The sequence below is a fragment of the Esox lucius genome, chromosome 8, assembly GCF_011004845.1.
Source record: "Esox lucius isolate fEsoLuc1 chromosome 8, fEsoLuc1.pri, whole genome shotgun sequence".
Classification (NCBI taxonomy): domain Eukaryota; kingdom Metazoa; phylum Chordata; class Actinopteri; order Esociformes; family Esocidae; genus Esox; species Esox lucius.
Window position 1 is genome coordinate 12,181,952 of NC_047576.1, and position 13,985 is coordinate 12,195,936.

At 41.7% G+C, this 13,985-nt stretch overlaps 1 protein-coding gene across 16 annotated transcripts in view; it reads right to left on the reverse strand.

The window, feature by feature from the left end:
- Nucleotides 1-925: 925 nt before the first annotated feature.
- Nucleotides 926-13,985, reverse strand: part of celf5a (cugbp, Elav-like family member 5a) — a 205,050-nt gene continuing 191,990 nt past the window's right edge. For 12 of the 16 annotated variants that reach the window (XM_020049400.2, XM_010871635.3, XM_020049395.2 and 9 more), the window contains 5 exons: nt 7,300-7,506; nt 6,598-6,693; nt 5,521-5,664; nt 3,334-3,498; nt 926-3,093 (listed from right to left, as the gene is read on the reverse strand). In XM_020049400.2, coding sequence (XP_019904959.1) covers nt 3,371-3,498; nt 5,521-5,664; nt 6,598-6,693; nt 7,300-7,506 — 575 coding nt within the window. In that variant the 3' untranslated portion in view covers nt 926-3,093; nt 3,334-3,370. The remainder of the gene's footprint in view (nt 3,094-3,333; nt 3,499-5,520; nt 5,665-6,597; nt 6,694-7,299; nt 7,507-13,985) is intronic. The other 4 variants (XM_020049402.2, XM_020049401.2, XM_020049398.2 and 1 more) reach the window with 1 other exon arrangement.

Sequence of the window (13,985 nt, forward strand, 5' to 3'; positions counted from 1 at the left end):
AGGTTTCATCTACATACTACCACTTTGCACTGCTGCATAGACATTTTACAATCCCTTGTCTACAGTTTTACTTTTTACATTTTCAAAAAGCCGATTTTAATGACTGATGTAGGGATTAAAGAGATGACTTCTCTTTACAAATGCACATGGCTGATTTAGCAACTCTATTGTTGATAAAGCCTTTACAACAACTTTGAGATGGTACAATAATTTCAGCCTTTTGTCACTATCAGTGGCTAAGTTAAGTACGAATTGTTTTTTTTTAATTTCACTTTCGCTTATATGTAGCACTTCAGAGAGCACTAAATATGATACCTGCTGGTAGGGAATACCTGCTCAGTCACACCCTCGTGTCATATTCTCATTTGAATTCAAGAGATGCCATGTGCCAGTCATCAGACAAACAGAAAAACTGACAGACAGACAAATGGGATGTGTGGTGGAACAGAACACTATCTAAATAGGCAGAGCTCCAGGTAGTGCTCAGAGAGCAGCAACGCTGTACCTGGACAACCTACAGGAGATAGATAGGGAGAGAAAGGAAGAGAGAAAGAAGATAGGGGATAGCGACAGAGAGACAGCAAGGGGGAGATGAGAGAGAGAGAGAGAGAGAGAGAAAGGAATCTCCTTGGTGGGAGATGGCCACGAGAATGAATATGATGAGAATAATGATTGCAATTCAATTAAAAAAAGGCAATAACAGGGGTTTTGGGAATAAAATACTAGAATAAATTAAGACTAAAACATAAATCCGCAAACTGATTTCATCTTAGACATATCATTGGTGGAAAGCATGTTATCGGTATAGACACTTCTACTGCTTTTACTTTTCCCTGTTAAATCTCTCAGTTCCATCTGGCCATGTATGTTGCCAACTCCTAGATTGGTTCTTCAGGGTAATAGGCTGTCATGTCGTCCTGGTGTGTCAGACTTTGTTTTGTTGTTCAGTTTCCTGTTTGTGACTCCCCTTCCGAGCAGCAGGTGCAGTAACTACACTTAATGTCAGGCCTGCTGCAGTCTAATTGATGGATCATTTTGCTCTTAATTTGACCTCCTAAGGCTGCTAAAGCCAAGCTGTTCTTCATGGTGTAGCAGCTCTCAGTGCTATTATTCCTGCAGGAAAGATTGCATCTGCTCTTTAGTTAAGTCCCATCTACATCAGACAGGGCAGGCCTGCAGACAGGAAAGGCATGCTGGAGTACTAAAATTCACTTGCTTCTCAGTTTGACCTCACTGTTTGCATATGCTACAGAGACTCTGTGGACCATTGGTTTCCATTCCAGTAATTAATCATACAATTGTAAAAGCATAGCATCTTGGTACAAAGTGATAGACACTGTGAACCACGTTCAGTCCTCTGTCCACCTCTACTGTGTTCGCCTGGGCCCTCCCTAAATCGGTTTGAGTGGCTGTGTTGCTGCATTTCTCATGCATCCTCCGTGTGAAAAAATGTACTCTGTCAGTCAGTCAATTCATTTGAAATGCCAATGTGTAATTGATTGTGCATCTCTTGCCTCGCAGTGCTGCTCTCCATCTGATCAATATTTGCATTATCCTAATTATGCTGCGAGTTAGCTCTCAGGTCCCCGTTAACTGATGGTCCCTATTAAAAAAGATGTGCTTGAGCGGGGAGGGCCCCCTCTGCAGAGAGCAGCTGGAAATGGCTGGCAGCGGGAGGGGGCAGGACCCAGCAGGCAGAGCAACGCTTGGATGGCAATTTTATAACCATTGTCAGGGTAATTTGTATATTTTATTAACCAGTTAAAGATGTTGCGCTTCTTTACTGCTGCGTATCCCACTGCCGGGTGTCACTTTTACCGCTGTGCTTTATGGTCAGATTATCTGTATTATCAGTGCTTTAATGATGCAGAATCGCTGTTTCTTGACATGAAATGCCTTTTTTTGCAATGAAAAAGATTGGGGTCTACAATGAAAATACATCACAATGGAATGCAGCGTACTGACAGGGGGACTAGAAACAGCACTAGACCGAAGACACTGTTCAATGAAATGTACTATATGTCTTAAATACTTGGTTTGACACAACTCACTGGATCTTTTGGGACTACAGTTTGGAACTTCATGAGCAGCCACTAACCTTTGCCTCATTCTTCTAAAACAGAGAAGATACTAGGAAGATATGTTCAAGATGAAAAGTGCAGATTTGGAATGTAATAGGTAAAGAATGACTGCTAAAAGCAGATCTGAACATGCCCGAAACAATCTCTAATCCACATATTCTACGTCCACTAAAATAGTATAGCTTTTAAAATACTTTTTTTTCTTTTTCTATTTTGTTTAAATATTCTCAAACCCAGTAGTTATAAATTTAAAAGGAAAAGAACCCCAAAAACCCTTTTCCTCCTCCAACCTGAAGCTAGTAAGTTACTTCTTAAGTTTTAACTTGTAACATTATTAGTAGTAGTTTGTAGTATTAGTATCATTAATACTATATATTACTGTTGAGAACAATACAAATGTTTGGTCCTTTGGTCCCTTAGGGGTGAAAGATTTTCAGTTGTACTGTAGCTAATGGAAACCTCAGTGACCCCAGAAAGTCATAGTTCTGCGCTTGCTGAGAGACGGTGAGAGTATTAGAGAAAGAGGGGAAAGTCCATCAGTGGGACAGAAGAGCTTCTTTTTTCCACTGTTTTTCTTGATCTTCAAGTTTTAACCCTCATTTGTCCAGTATAGTAAAAGCCAGAAGCGCCTCTTTCTTTATATATATGTGTATATAATACGTATATAGAAATCTATTTGTTGTTGCTGCTTTTTGTTTGTTTGTTGCTTAATTAACAATTCAAGTCTCAACGAGAAAAGTTATGTTCTTCAAAGTTTCACATCTTTTTTTCAGTTTTTTACTTCTGTTGCCTTTCTTGCACTGTGCCATTTGTTGCGTTGTTGTTGAAGTGCTTCAGTGTAGTTCCTCCTTCACACCTTCTTCTATCCTTCCATCACTGCAGTAGCCTAGCTTTTCTTCATAAATAAATGCTGATATGTCTTCAAAAATTCCTTATGTGTTGATTTTTTAAACATATTTTTTTAAGAAAAAAAATGTAACTCCTCCAAGATATCTTCAGTTGTCCTCAAAAACTAAAAAACAGAGATCAAACCATGTTCAAATCTAGCTTTGCTTTGCAATTCTTAAGAAATCTACATGACAGTGTAACTTGAGATTTGTTCAGTTATCCACATGATATCAGTGGGATGGTTTAGAAACGGCCATTCAACATTTGCAATTCAACTAATATTTGTCTATAATAATGACAGTAGATGTTTCCATTTAGAGTTGACAGGCATTCTGTAAGTCTAAAAGAAAGTCAATTTGCTTACCTGTGCTGTTGCAGTGAATACTGAGGGCTAGGTTGTGTCAGTAAGGGCGGCTGGCATCCTTCGGTCTTTTTAACTGGACTTTCAACCTCTTCATTCCAATCTGAAAGCCGTTCATGGCTTGAATAGCTGCCTGAGCACTAGTTGGGTTGTCAAAGCTCACAAACCCTGGGAGAAAATATGTAGAAAATGCGTATTAGCCTAATTGCAGAAAACTATCAGTATGAAACAATTGCCAAATAGGTATTTAATGATTATATTATGATTTCAGGATTTCAGGCCACACCCTTTCTCAATCTAATACTGTAGCATTATTCCTTCACAATTTTGGATAATATATAATCCATTATTTACTGGAAAATAAAGCTATCTTGAAGTAACAATAAAACAAATATTTAACGCTTTCAACCATTAGACCAATTGCTTCTCAATGTAGCTTTGCTTAAATATAGACCCTTGTACCCTTGCACAGCAACAACAAAACCCCTGCAGCTGAACACGGGGTGACAGGCCAACGCAGACCCCACACAGCTGAACACGGGTTGACAGGCCAACGCAGACCCCACACAGCTGAACACGGGTTGAGAGGCCAACGCAGAACCTCCACAGCTGAACACGGGGTGACAGGCCAACGCAGAGCCTCCACAGCTGAACACGGGTTGACAGGCCAACGCAGACCCCACACAGCTGAACACGGGGTAACAGGCCAACTCAGAACCTCCACAGCCGAACACGGGGTGACAGGCCAACTCAGACCCCACACAGCTGAAAACGGGGTGACAGGCCAACGCAGAACCTCCACAGCTGAACACGGGGTGACAGGCCAACGCAGAACCCCCCACAGTTGAAAACGGCGTGACAGGTCAACTCAGAGGCACATGCACAGGGGTTCTAGACACTCATGTTGAGCATCCTGTTTCAATCATGGGTAAAAAGAAAATACACAAAAAAACAGATAGCCTTGAAAGTCAGTGACCAGAAACTGCAGCGGAGTGCGGCTCCGGTTGATATACTCCCCAGCGTCTGGAGTGTCATTAGGAACAGTTGATGACCCATGAAAAACAGCAGTAGCCTCCCCAGGTCCCCTGCCACCTGGGAGGGGAGGAGTCTGCCTACGCTGCTCCATTAGGAGGACAGGTTAGGGGAGATGGAGGGAAGGATGAGGAGCGGATGAGAGTGGGGCTCCGGGCCGGCCCTGCCACAGATAACAGGGAAGGATGTGGACTTAAACCTTCTTTAAGAGGAGCTCTCAATGTCAGCTTTTCTCCTTTCACCATCAGTCTGGGTTTATCCCTCTCGATGCTCTCTAGATTAATTACCCTACAGAACAGCCCATTCCCCAGTCCTAACATTACATTGTAAATGCATAGTGTATTAATCAATACTGCAAATAGGTCTTCTTTCATGAATTTATATGTTATTAATTCCCCACAGAGACTCGTGCGGCAATAAATTTTGCCCAGGGATGTGCAGCTCCCTGAAGTGAAAACAAATGCTGATCTATAATTGTCCTTTGCCTAACCCTCATTTTTTCTATCCCCTCCCTTCATCCCCTCTTTTTTTTAAGCCCAAAGGCAAGTCTGTTCTGTGATTGGCAGATCTAAATGGGACCAGGGCCATGTTGGCGTGTGAATCAGCCCCAGCATGCCCTGGGTATTGACAGGTATTGGGGTTACAGAGCGGTGATCTGGATGCTAACACAGCACCCTCCCATGTGTTTTCAGGTCACCTGGCATTCGCACAGGAACACAGGAACACAGAGGCACAGAGACAATATAAACACTGTTTCTGAGCTCTGTTGTAAACAAAGTTTTGAAGACAATATCCCAACTAACATGTTACAGTATCCCAACTCACATGTTACAGTATCCCAATTAACATGTTACAGTATCCCAACTAACATGTTAGAGTATCCCAACTAACATGTTACAGTATCCCAACTAACATGTTACAGTATCCCAACTAATATGTTACTCTATGCCAACTAACACGTTAATAAAACGTTTCCTTGAGTTAAAATGCATCTCAGAATACAGGAACGATACCATCATGACAATACGTCGAAATGTAACTAAGTATAAACTCCCTTGTTTGCGAAACATGTACTGGTGCTTCATTAAATTATCGACAGAACGTACGCTGACCACCAGAATGAATGACTTCACAACTACGGTACATGGCAAAACTTACCGAAGCATTTACTCTGGTTGGTGGCTCGGTCCATGAACACCTTAGAGGAGATGACACTCCCAAAAGGCAGAAACATCTGCATGAGTTCATTATCTCCAAACTCCTGTGGCAGGTGGTAGATGAACAGGTTACATCCCTCGGGCCCTGCGAGCAACACAGAAACCATGGAAACCACAATCAGACTCATTTAGTGCTTTATTCACCGTCGCCCGCAGACCCGCTAGTTCTCATTTGGGCGTGGACAGATCTGAGGAGCACGACTAATGGAGTGGCAAAGTGATACATTTGTTAGGAGTTCGGTACAGTATATATAAATAATAAGAATGCCGTGTTTACTACTGCAAATACAAATTGTGCATTTTCCAACTGGATTTGATTTTGCACGGTGTGGCGCCATGTCATCACTGAGGTGGCGACTCAATGATTTGTTTTCATGGAGATGTCGAGCTGGCAGCATCAAACCTCTATTCAAGCATCTAATCTAGTGAAACAATGGTCAAATCAGGCTGTTTTTTTTTAGCTGCCATCTCAATATTCAATCAGGACAAAGGCCTAGATAATAATATTATATGCATATTTCTTTCAGGGAAAAACAGATTGGTAAGGATTTAGAAAACCTGAATCCAAAATTAAATGGGCACGCTGTTGTGTTCATAATTCCTTGTAGGACAATCAACTAAGCAGACTGAGATGTGGCTATAAATGTGTTAGAATCAGTCAATGGATTAAACAATGCAATCAACCATTAGATGCTCGAATGTAATCTGCAGGTTGTCTACATTTTGGAAAAGGTCAAAGCCAAAGTCAACCCAGCCAGACAGCATCACATCCAAAGACGATGATGTTTGATTACTCTATTTTTGCCACAGATAATACCTCCATGCAAAATCGAATATGTAACACTTATTAACATATTAACACCGACACAGGATCTTTACAAAGAGTCATAAAAGAAATACATAAAACAAGAATGGAACAAACAATATTGCAATGACATTATAAGAGTGAATATTTCATTCCATTCCAGTCCATTCATAACAGTGTTACAAGAGTAGAATAGTAATATTGTTCTCTCACCCTCACCTTCTCTCTGCTGTTGCTGCTGCTGGATGACCTGTGAAGGCTGAGGCAGTGTCTGGCCGATGGGAGTCAGAGTGGTGGCTGGGTAGATAGCTAGAGCACATGGCAGGGAAACAGAGAACACACAGGGTTTGCATGTGCTTTCAAGTACTGCAGAGGGTTGTGTTACATTTCATTTGCATGGTGAAATGATCTACAGATATTCATGCTATCAACACACTATCAAAAACAAAGGAAATACTTGCTGTGGTTAAGATTAGGGTTAGGTTTAGAATGAACGTTAGTGTACGGATGACGGAAAGGGATGAGGTTGGATGGGTTGAGGTTTTAAAGTTAGGGTTACTGTTAGTAGATAGTTAATTGAAATGTTATTGTCAGTCTCCAGATAGTCCTGTACAGCATTTACAAATTGACTGTTCAAATAAATTATTACCAAAGGTTGTGTCATCCTAATCCACCTTAAGTCAGATAAGAATGATTTATCATTTACAATGACAAAGGGATAACGACTACAAGACCACATCAGTTACACATAAACCAAAACCCTATAAACAAAGGATTGACAAATGCCATTACATAACACCATATGTAGTGATAAATATACACAGATGTATAAGGTGCTTAGCAGGTGCAGTAATCAGACAGAAGCTCAGACAATTTGTTTATGATGGAGGATGGAGAGACTCTTTTGTAGTGCACCTGTGTATTGCTGTACTCCGGTGAAGGCTTGCTGGAGGGTGTCGGCAGCTGTGGGGCTCTGGGTGGAGTAGGGCGGCAGGCCATTGGTGTACATGGTCTCCACAGCAGGATGTCCGTTGGGCTGATGGTGGGGGATGCCTGTGAAACCGTTGACGATGGGAGTGACGATGCTGGGAGTGGAGATATTGGCTGGGGGAGAGCTGAGGCCTGCCAAGATAAGGACATTGGTACTTTTAAAGACTATCCAACACACACACACACACACACACACACTCTTGCCCGCTGTGCCTCCGCTGCCATCATCACAAGGACAGGAATATGACTGTCACATAGCAGGCACTGGTGGAGACACACCCACCTGGATCACTGGGAACTCAACCTGTGAAGAATTAGCCTGTCTGTTGTGTTTGCGCAGTAGCCTGCTGGCTCTGAGCTGGATGATGAAACCGCTATGCAATGGGAGTAAGATGGTGACGAGATAGGAGAGATTACAGTGAAAGATTTGCCCAGTGTGGACGGGGGTTACAAAGACTGAGACGCCTTCTCTCAATATATATCATAAAAACAATGCAACAGTTTGACACGCCATGAGCACATAACACGCACACGCGTGTGCCCACGGCTGAAAGATGTTTCATGGTTAAAATAGATCCGGACGTTCCTCTCTCGTTGCTGTATTTTAAACCAGCCCCCTTGACGAAAGCGTGCAACACCGACTTAGCAATCTGGCTGTCTCTGTAAAGAGCGCATATTGAAAAGTCTGCATAGGCATGTAGACGCATAGTGGTGGGTATGCTATGCTGCTTGCCTGGGAGTTATGCTAATGCCCACGTAAACAGGCTCTGGATCACGCACAGAAACCCCTGCACAGAGTGATGTCAGCCTGAGACTTCCCACGCATTTCCGAGCCCACAGTTTAAGCACTGGGGAGCCTGACACTCATGCAGCCAACCGTTGTGACCAGGGGAATTGGCCGGTTCCGGCGAGAGCTGTTCCTTTTTTTAAGCTCCCTGCGATTGCTTGTTTCCTGCCGACCTGTGATGAATTAGACTGAAGCTCTGGCCCATTCCCCCGGCGGGACCCAGGAGACCGCTGCTCCCCGTTTCCAGGACTCAGACAGCCAGTCTGGCCGACCACACAGGCTATAGTGTACCGCGGCATAATGCAGCCTCTCCATCATCAGGCAAATTCATTTTCCAAGGCTTAGTCGTGGGCCGCAGCCACTGTGAGCTTCAGGGTCAGCAGGCAGACGCAGCACATGTGATAAGAGCCCAGAGAAGATGATAAAAGTCGCGGGCTAGAAGACTGTGCTGTCTGGAACAGATGGACCCCGGGGCCAGGAGGAGTCCAGGGTATCACAGAGGAGACACAGCCACTAGAAGCAATGTAAGTGTAATGTAAGAGATTAATGAGGACATAAACATAGCTTTGAATAATAAACACAGCTCAGCCTTAAAGCAAACAGGTGAAACTGATATGATACACTGTATGTACAGTAATTTGTCTATGGGCAGGTGGGACTACAAAGACAAAAAAAAGAGAATTTAATTACATTTGATAATACTTTTGTTTACACACCTATTACATTACCTAATGGCCATATACAACGTTCTTAAACATGAGCAAACCTCAGCAATGTCCTTCTTGCAGGAATGGGAGAAAGATTGTGACCTAAGCAAATGGCTTTCTATCTAGCTCGAGTAGGAGAAAGATTGTACGCCATTCAGTGCCATATATAACAAGACATTTCATTTTATACTCCAGTGGACATACAGCCCCACATTGTGAAAATCATATTCATAGTGTGTTTACAATGCACGCACGAGCATGTGAATATACATATGCCTGTTTATTGAATGCATTGGCCCATAATAATGACATGTTGTTTTGCACTCCAGAATGAGTAAATAGGATGCCATGGGTCAAGAGACTGCATATATTACACACCTCTGTCTTACCTGTCACTTTTCTATGGTCATTATGCCATGAAGTGTGTCTACTAAATATTCCATTGGTTTTATGTTATGAAAGTGTAATTACATTTACATTATTACAGTCTGTTCTTTGGGGAAATTGTTGATTTACACCCTACAATGATTGCACTGCGAAAGAGACCCGCCATATGCAACAAAAGTATTTATTATGCTAATTATACTATCAAATCAACAAGGAGCACTGGACCCGTGTTGGAGAGAGCACCACAGTCATTACGAACACAAGGACTGTCTTTCAGTGAAGCAAGAAATAAGCATTCATAGCAGATGTTTACATTTAAACAACTAGGTGTATTCATATACCCGAAGAGCAAACTGAAATATTCCGCTCATTCAAATGCAATGTAAGAAGGTCTAAATACGGCGAAAGATGTACAACCCTGTTTCCCCAAAACATTGGGATGCTGCATAAAATGCTAATAAAAACAGAATGCAATAACGTGCAAATCATTTACCCCTAGATTTCATTGAAAATAATACAAAGACAACACGTGAAATGTGGGAACTGAGAAAATGTAGTCTTTTGGGAAAAATACATTCCCATTTTAAATTTTATGCCAGCAACACGTTTAAAAAAAAGTTGGGACAGGTGCATGTTTACCACTGTGTTGCATCACCTCTTCTTTCAACAATACTCTGTAAGTGTTTTGGAACTGAGGAGACCAATTGCTGTAGTTTTGAAAGTGAAGTGTTTTCCCATTATTGCTTGATATAGGATTGCAGCTGCTCAACAGTTCAGGGTCTCCTTTGTCATATTTTTCATTTAATAATACGCCAAATGTTTTCAATGGGTGACAGGTCTGGTCTGCAGGCAGGCCGGTTTAGCGCGCAGACTCTTTAACTACGGAGCCATGCTGTTGTAATATGTGCAGAAAGTGGTTTAGCATTGTCTTGCTGAAATAAGCAAGGATTTCCCTAAAAAAAAGACATGGTCTGGATGGCAGCATATGTTGCTCGAAAACCTGTATTGTTCAGCATTAATAGTGCCTTCACAGATGTCACCCATGCCATGTGCACTAATGCACCCCCATACCATCATGGATGCTGGCTTTTTAACTGTGTGCTGATAATAAGCCGGATGGTCCCTTTCCTCTTTAGCCCGGTGGACATGGCGTCCATGATTCCCAAAAATAATTACACATTTTTATTAATCAGACCACAGGACAGTTTTCCACTTTGCCTCAGTCCATCTTGAGCTTGGTCACAGAGAAGGCGGCAGCATTTCTGTATCTTGTTAATATATGGTTTCTTCTTTGCATTGGTTGAGTTGCATTTGTGGATGGAGCAATGTACTATGTTCACAGTCAATGGTTTTTAGAAGTGTTCCTGAGCCCATCCAGTGATGCCCACTACAGAATCACATCGGTTTTTAATGCAATGCCGCCTGAGGGCCCGAAGATTATGAAGATTATCACCATCCAATATTGGTTTTCGGCCTTGTCTCTTGTGTACAGAGATTTCTCTGGATTTTCTGAATCTTTTTATGATATTATGTACCACAGATGATGAGATCCCCAAACTCTTTGCAAATTTGATGTGACATTTTTTTATTCTTCAATTGTTGGACTTTCAGAGTGGTGAACCCTTTACTTTTGAAAGACCCATCCTCTCTGGGGTGTTCTTTTTTACCCAATCATGTTACTGACCTGTTACCAATTCACCTAAATAACTGTGAGATGTTCCACCAGGTTTTTTTTTGCATTACACAACTTTTCCAGTCTTTTGTTGCCCCTGTCCTAGTTTTTTTAAATGTGTTGCTGGCATTAAATTCAAAGTGGGATTAAGAAACAATAACATTTCAACATTTTAACATTTTTTTGTTGTCTTTGTGCTATTTTCTATTGAATATGGGGTTTCAATGATTTGCACATCATTGAATTCTGTTTTTCCTTTACACTTTCTGGAAACAGGGTTGTAGAATATGATTGCAAGAGATCTACTAATGGTGATGTGATGACGTCCATCCTGAAGTAAACAAATATTTGTCCCTATTTTAGATTATGGTGATATGTCTCCATACTGAGATTTGAATCAGTATTATGGTCTGTGTGCAGAAATCCAGGGAGGATGAATAGAGTTGTACCAATGGGGGAATGCTGTCTGAGCTGAAATCCAAGAGTTAACGTGACACAGCAAAAGTTAAGGCTGCCTTGAGGCCAGGCAGGCAGACAGGAAGCCAGACAGGCAAGAAGGCAAGTAGAAAGACAGGCAGGCAAGCAGGCAGACAGGCAGGGAGTCTTTCCCACTGAGGCACAGTGATAGTGATAGGCATAGCTCAGAGCCCTTCAGGGGGTCACAAACTCTGTGTCGAATAGCTCATTAGCTCCAACTGTGGCACCAGTCACCTCTTTGGAATCATCCTGCATCATGTTTCTGACCCCAATCTAAGCCCACTTCCATCAATGAGACACAATCAGCGCTGTATTGAATTGGAATGCGGTTAGGCAGGTCTCCATACGTATGTTATGTATTCTTTAAGGCCATGTAAAGCAGCGCTCTGGAACGTAACATTATGTGACTGTGATGACACACTTCTTGCTCATGTGGACGACCTAACAATGCCCTCCTGGCCACTGTTCCACTCTGCCTCTCTTCTCCCACCCCTCTGGGGTCGGCATCTTTTTTTTTCTTTTAGAATTTCTGTTTCTTTTGTAGCTCAGGTGCTCCCGCTGAACATTATTTTCAAAAAGCATTATGCATCATTGTAAGGATACATGCTCCAATCAAATCAACCATCTGGCAGGCTGCTTATGCGCCATCAAGCTTAAATGTGTTACATCTGTTGATGAAATTGATGTTTGGTTGTTTTCAGAGAACACCTCTTAACCTTTCAGGCTCTTTAAACGTTCTCTGCTGTCGTACACAAGCCCTCATGGCGGTGTGTGTGCTTTTTGGCGGAATGAGAGGCAGTTGGGCGCAAAGGTGATTTGGATCATTAAAAAAGAGTAATGCATCACGTTTGCCTCAAGATCAGGCACTATTTGAATGGTAATCTTGACAGTAGTATTTGCGGTTTATGGAAATGTGAAGATATTGTGGGACTCAGTGAGGCACCTGTCATAATCTGTTGATTCATTATGGACTTGTCCAGTATTTACATTTAGGCTAAGGTTATCAAGATAAGCTCACATTTTTACATTTGATGTCTAGGCTGCATATTTGGCACTGCAGTGTATTGTATCAAGATATAGTGAGTTGATGAGAGAACGTTATGCATACTTTTAAACTGCTGTCAGTGGGCCCACATCGGGAAAGAACATGAAAGCATGTCTCTGACATTACAATGAATTATTCCACTTATTCAGTGCACCAGTCCCAAAGTCTCTCCGTGGCTGTAGAACCTCTCAGCCTTCTTAAAACAGACAGCCTTGCCTGTAATGTTATGTGCTCCTTCAATTAACTCTAAATAAGTCATGGACCTAGTGAACGTGTGGAAGGGAAGGCTGCTGCATATATACACCAGTCTTCTGCCTACCTGCACACTCTAATGAATGAATGAAGTAAAAATTCATTTGAAATGTATTGTAGTACTTGGAAATTCAAGAAAAGCCATGCTCTCTTGCAGGGATTAATAATGCATTGGGTTCAATAATAAAAGGTAATCAGCGGACTGTAGCTTACACAGAAGCGTGTCCAATGCAAGACATATTTCAGAGCTTCTCAGGTTCCAGAGAGGGAACAACCCATGGTGAGCTCTTTTCAATACCAAAGGCCAATTCATTAAGCTCATTGCATTGCAGATTGAAACGGCATTGATTCCAACCCCCCGCCCCCTCCCACAAAACCCTGTTTTGCTTATGAATATAACATAATGGATTGCTGTCTCATACAAGGTGATACAGTATCATGGGGCCTTCTGAAAAGGTTACATTTCTACGAAATGAATATCTGATATGATTCAATTATATTTTCTTTATATACAGGCATTAATTATGCACTTCTGTATATTTCAAACCAGTATTATGTATTTACTTCACACATAGTCAACACAATATGCGCATATGAAGTATGGGCAATAGTCCTGTCACTGTGTCTTTCATCACAGTCGTATTATCCTGCAGTTTCTGTATAAACACTGAACAAAACACATTGCAAAACTGTCCTGTATTTCCAAATGTAAAAGAAGCACCTCAGAAATATGTTTAATCACTGTGTTTGATTGATTACTGGTGTATAAAAAGTGTCCACTAAAAATGTCATTGGGAATATTTGACAAATAGCCGCTCTCCAGCCTCCACCAACTACAACACTTCACTTTGAAAAGTAGCGGTTATATATGTGTGAGTATATATACACACATGAATGCGGAATACAGCATATTGGTATGTTCCATTATACATACATGCATTAAACCATGCCTGAGAGAGAGGGAGAGGGACTGGAGTCAGACCGCCAGTGACAGAACCCATTCTATCCTGTGATATGGATTTTCAGAGTAGAAAGCAAAGGTGCTTTAAAATGGGTCATGTCAGACTGATGCTCAATCTTCATTCCATATATATATATTTTTAATCACACAGTTATACAGTTACCAAACCCAGTGTCCAGGGGAAAAATCTAATTAAAAACCCAACAAAGTCTTACATTTGGTAATATTTAGATTCATGGTTTGTGAGAGCTCTCACAAATTATGTATCTTGTGGGTTCTTCACCTTCAGGAAAACACATTATTGCTGAATAAGCAAATGTGAT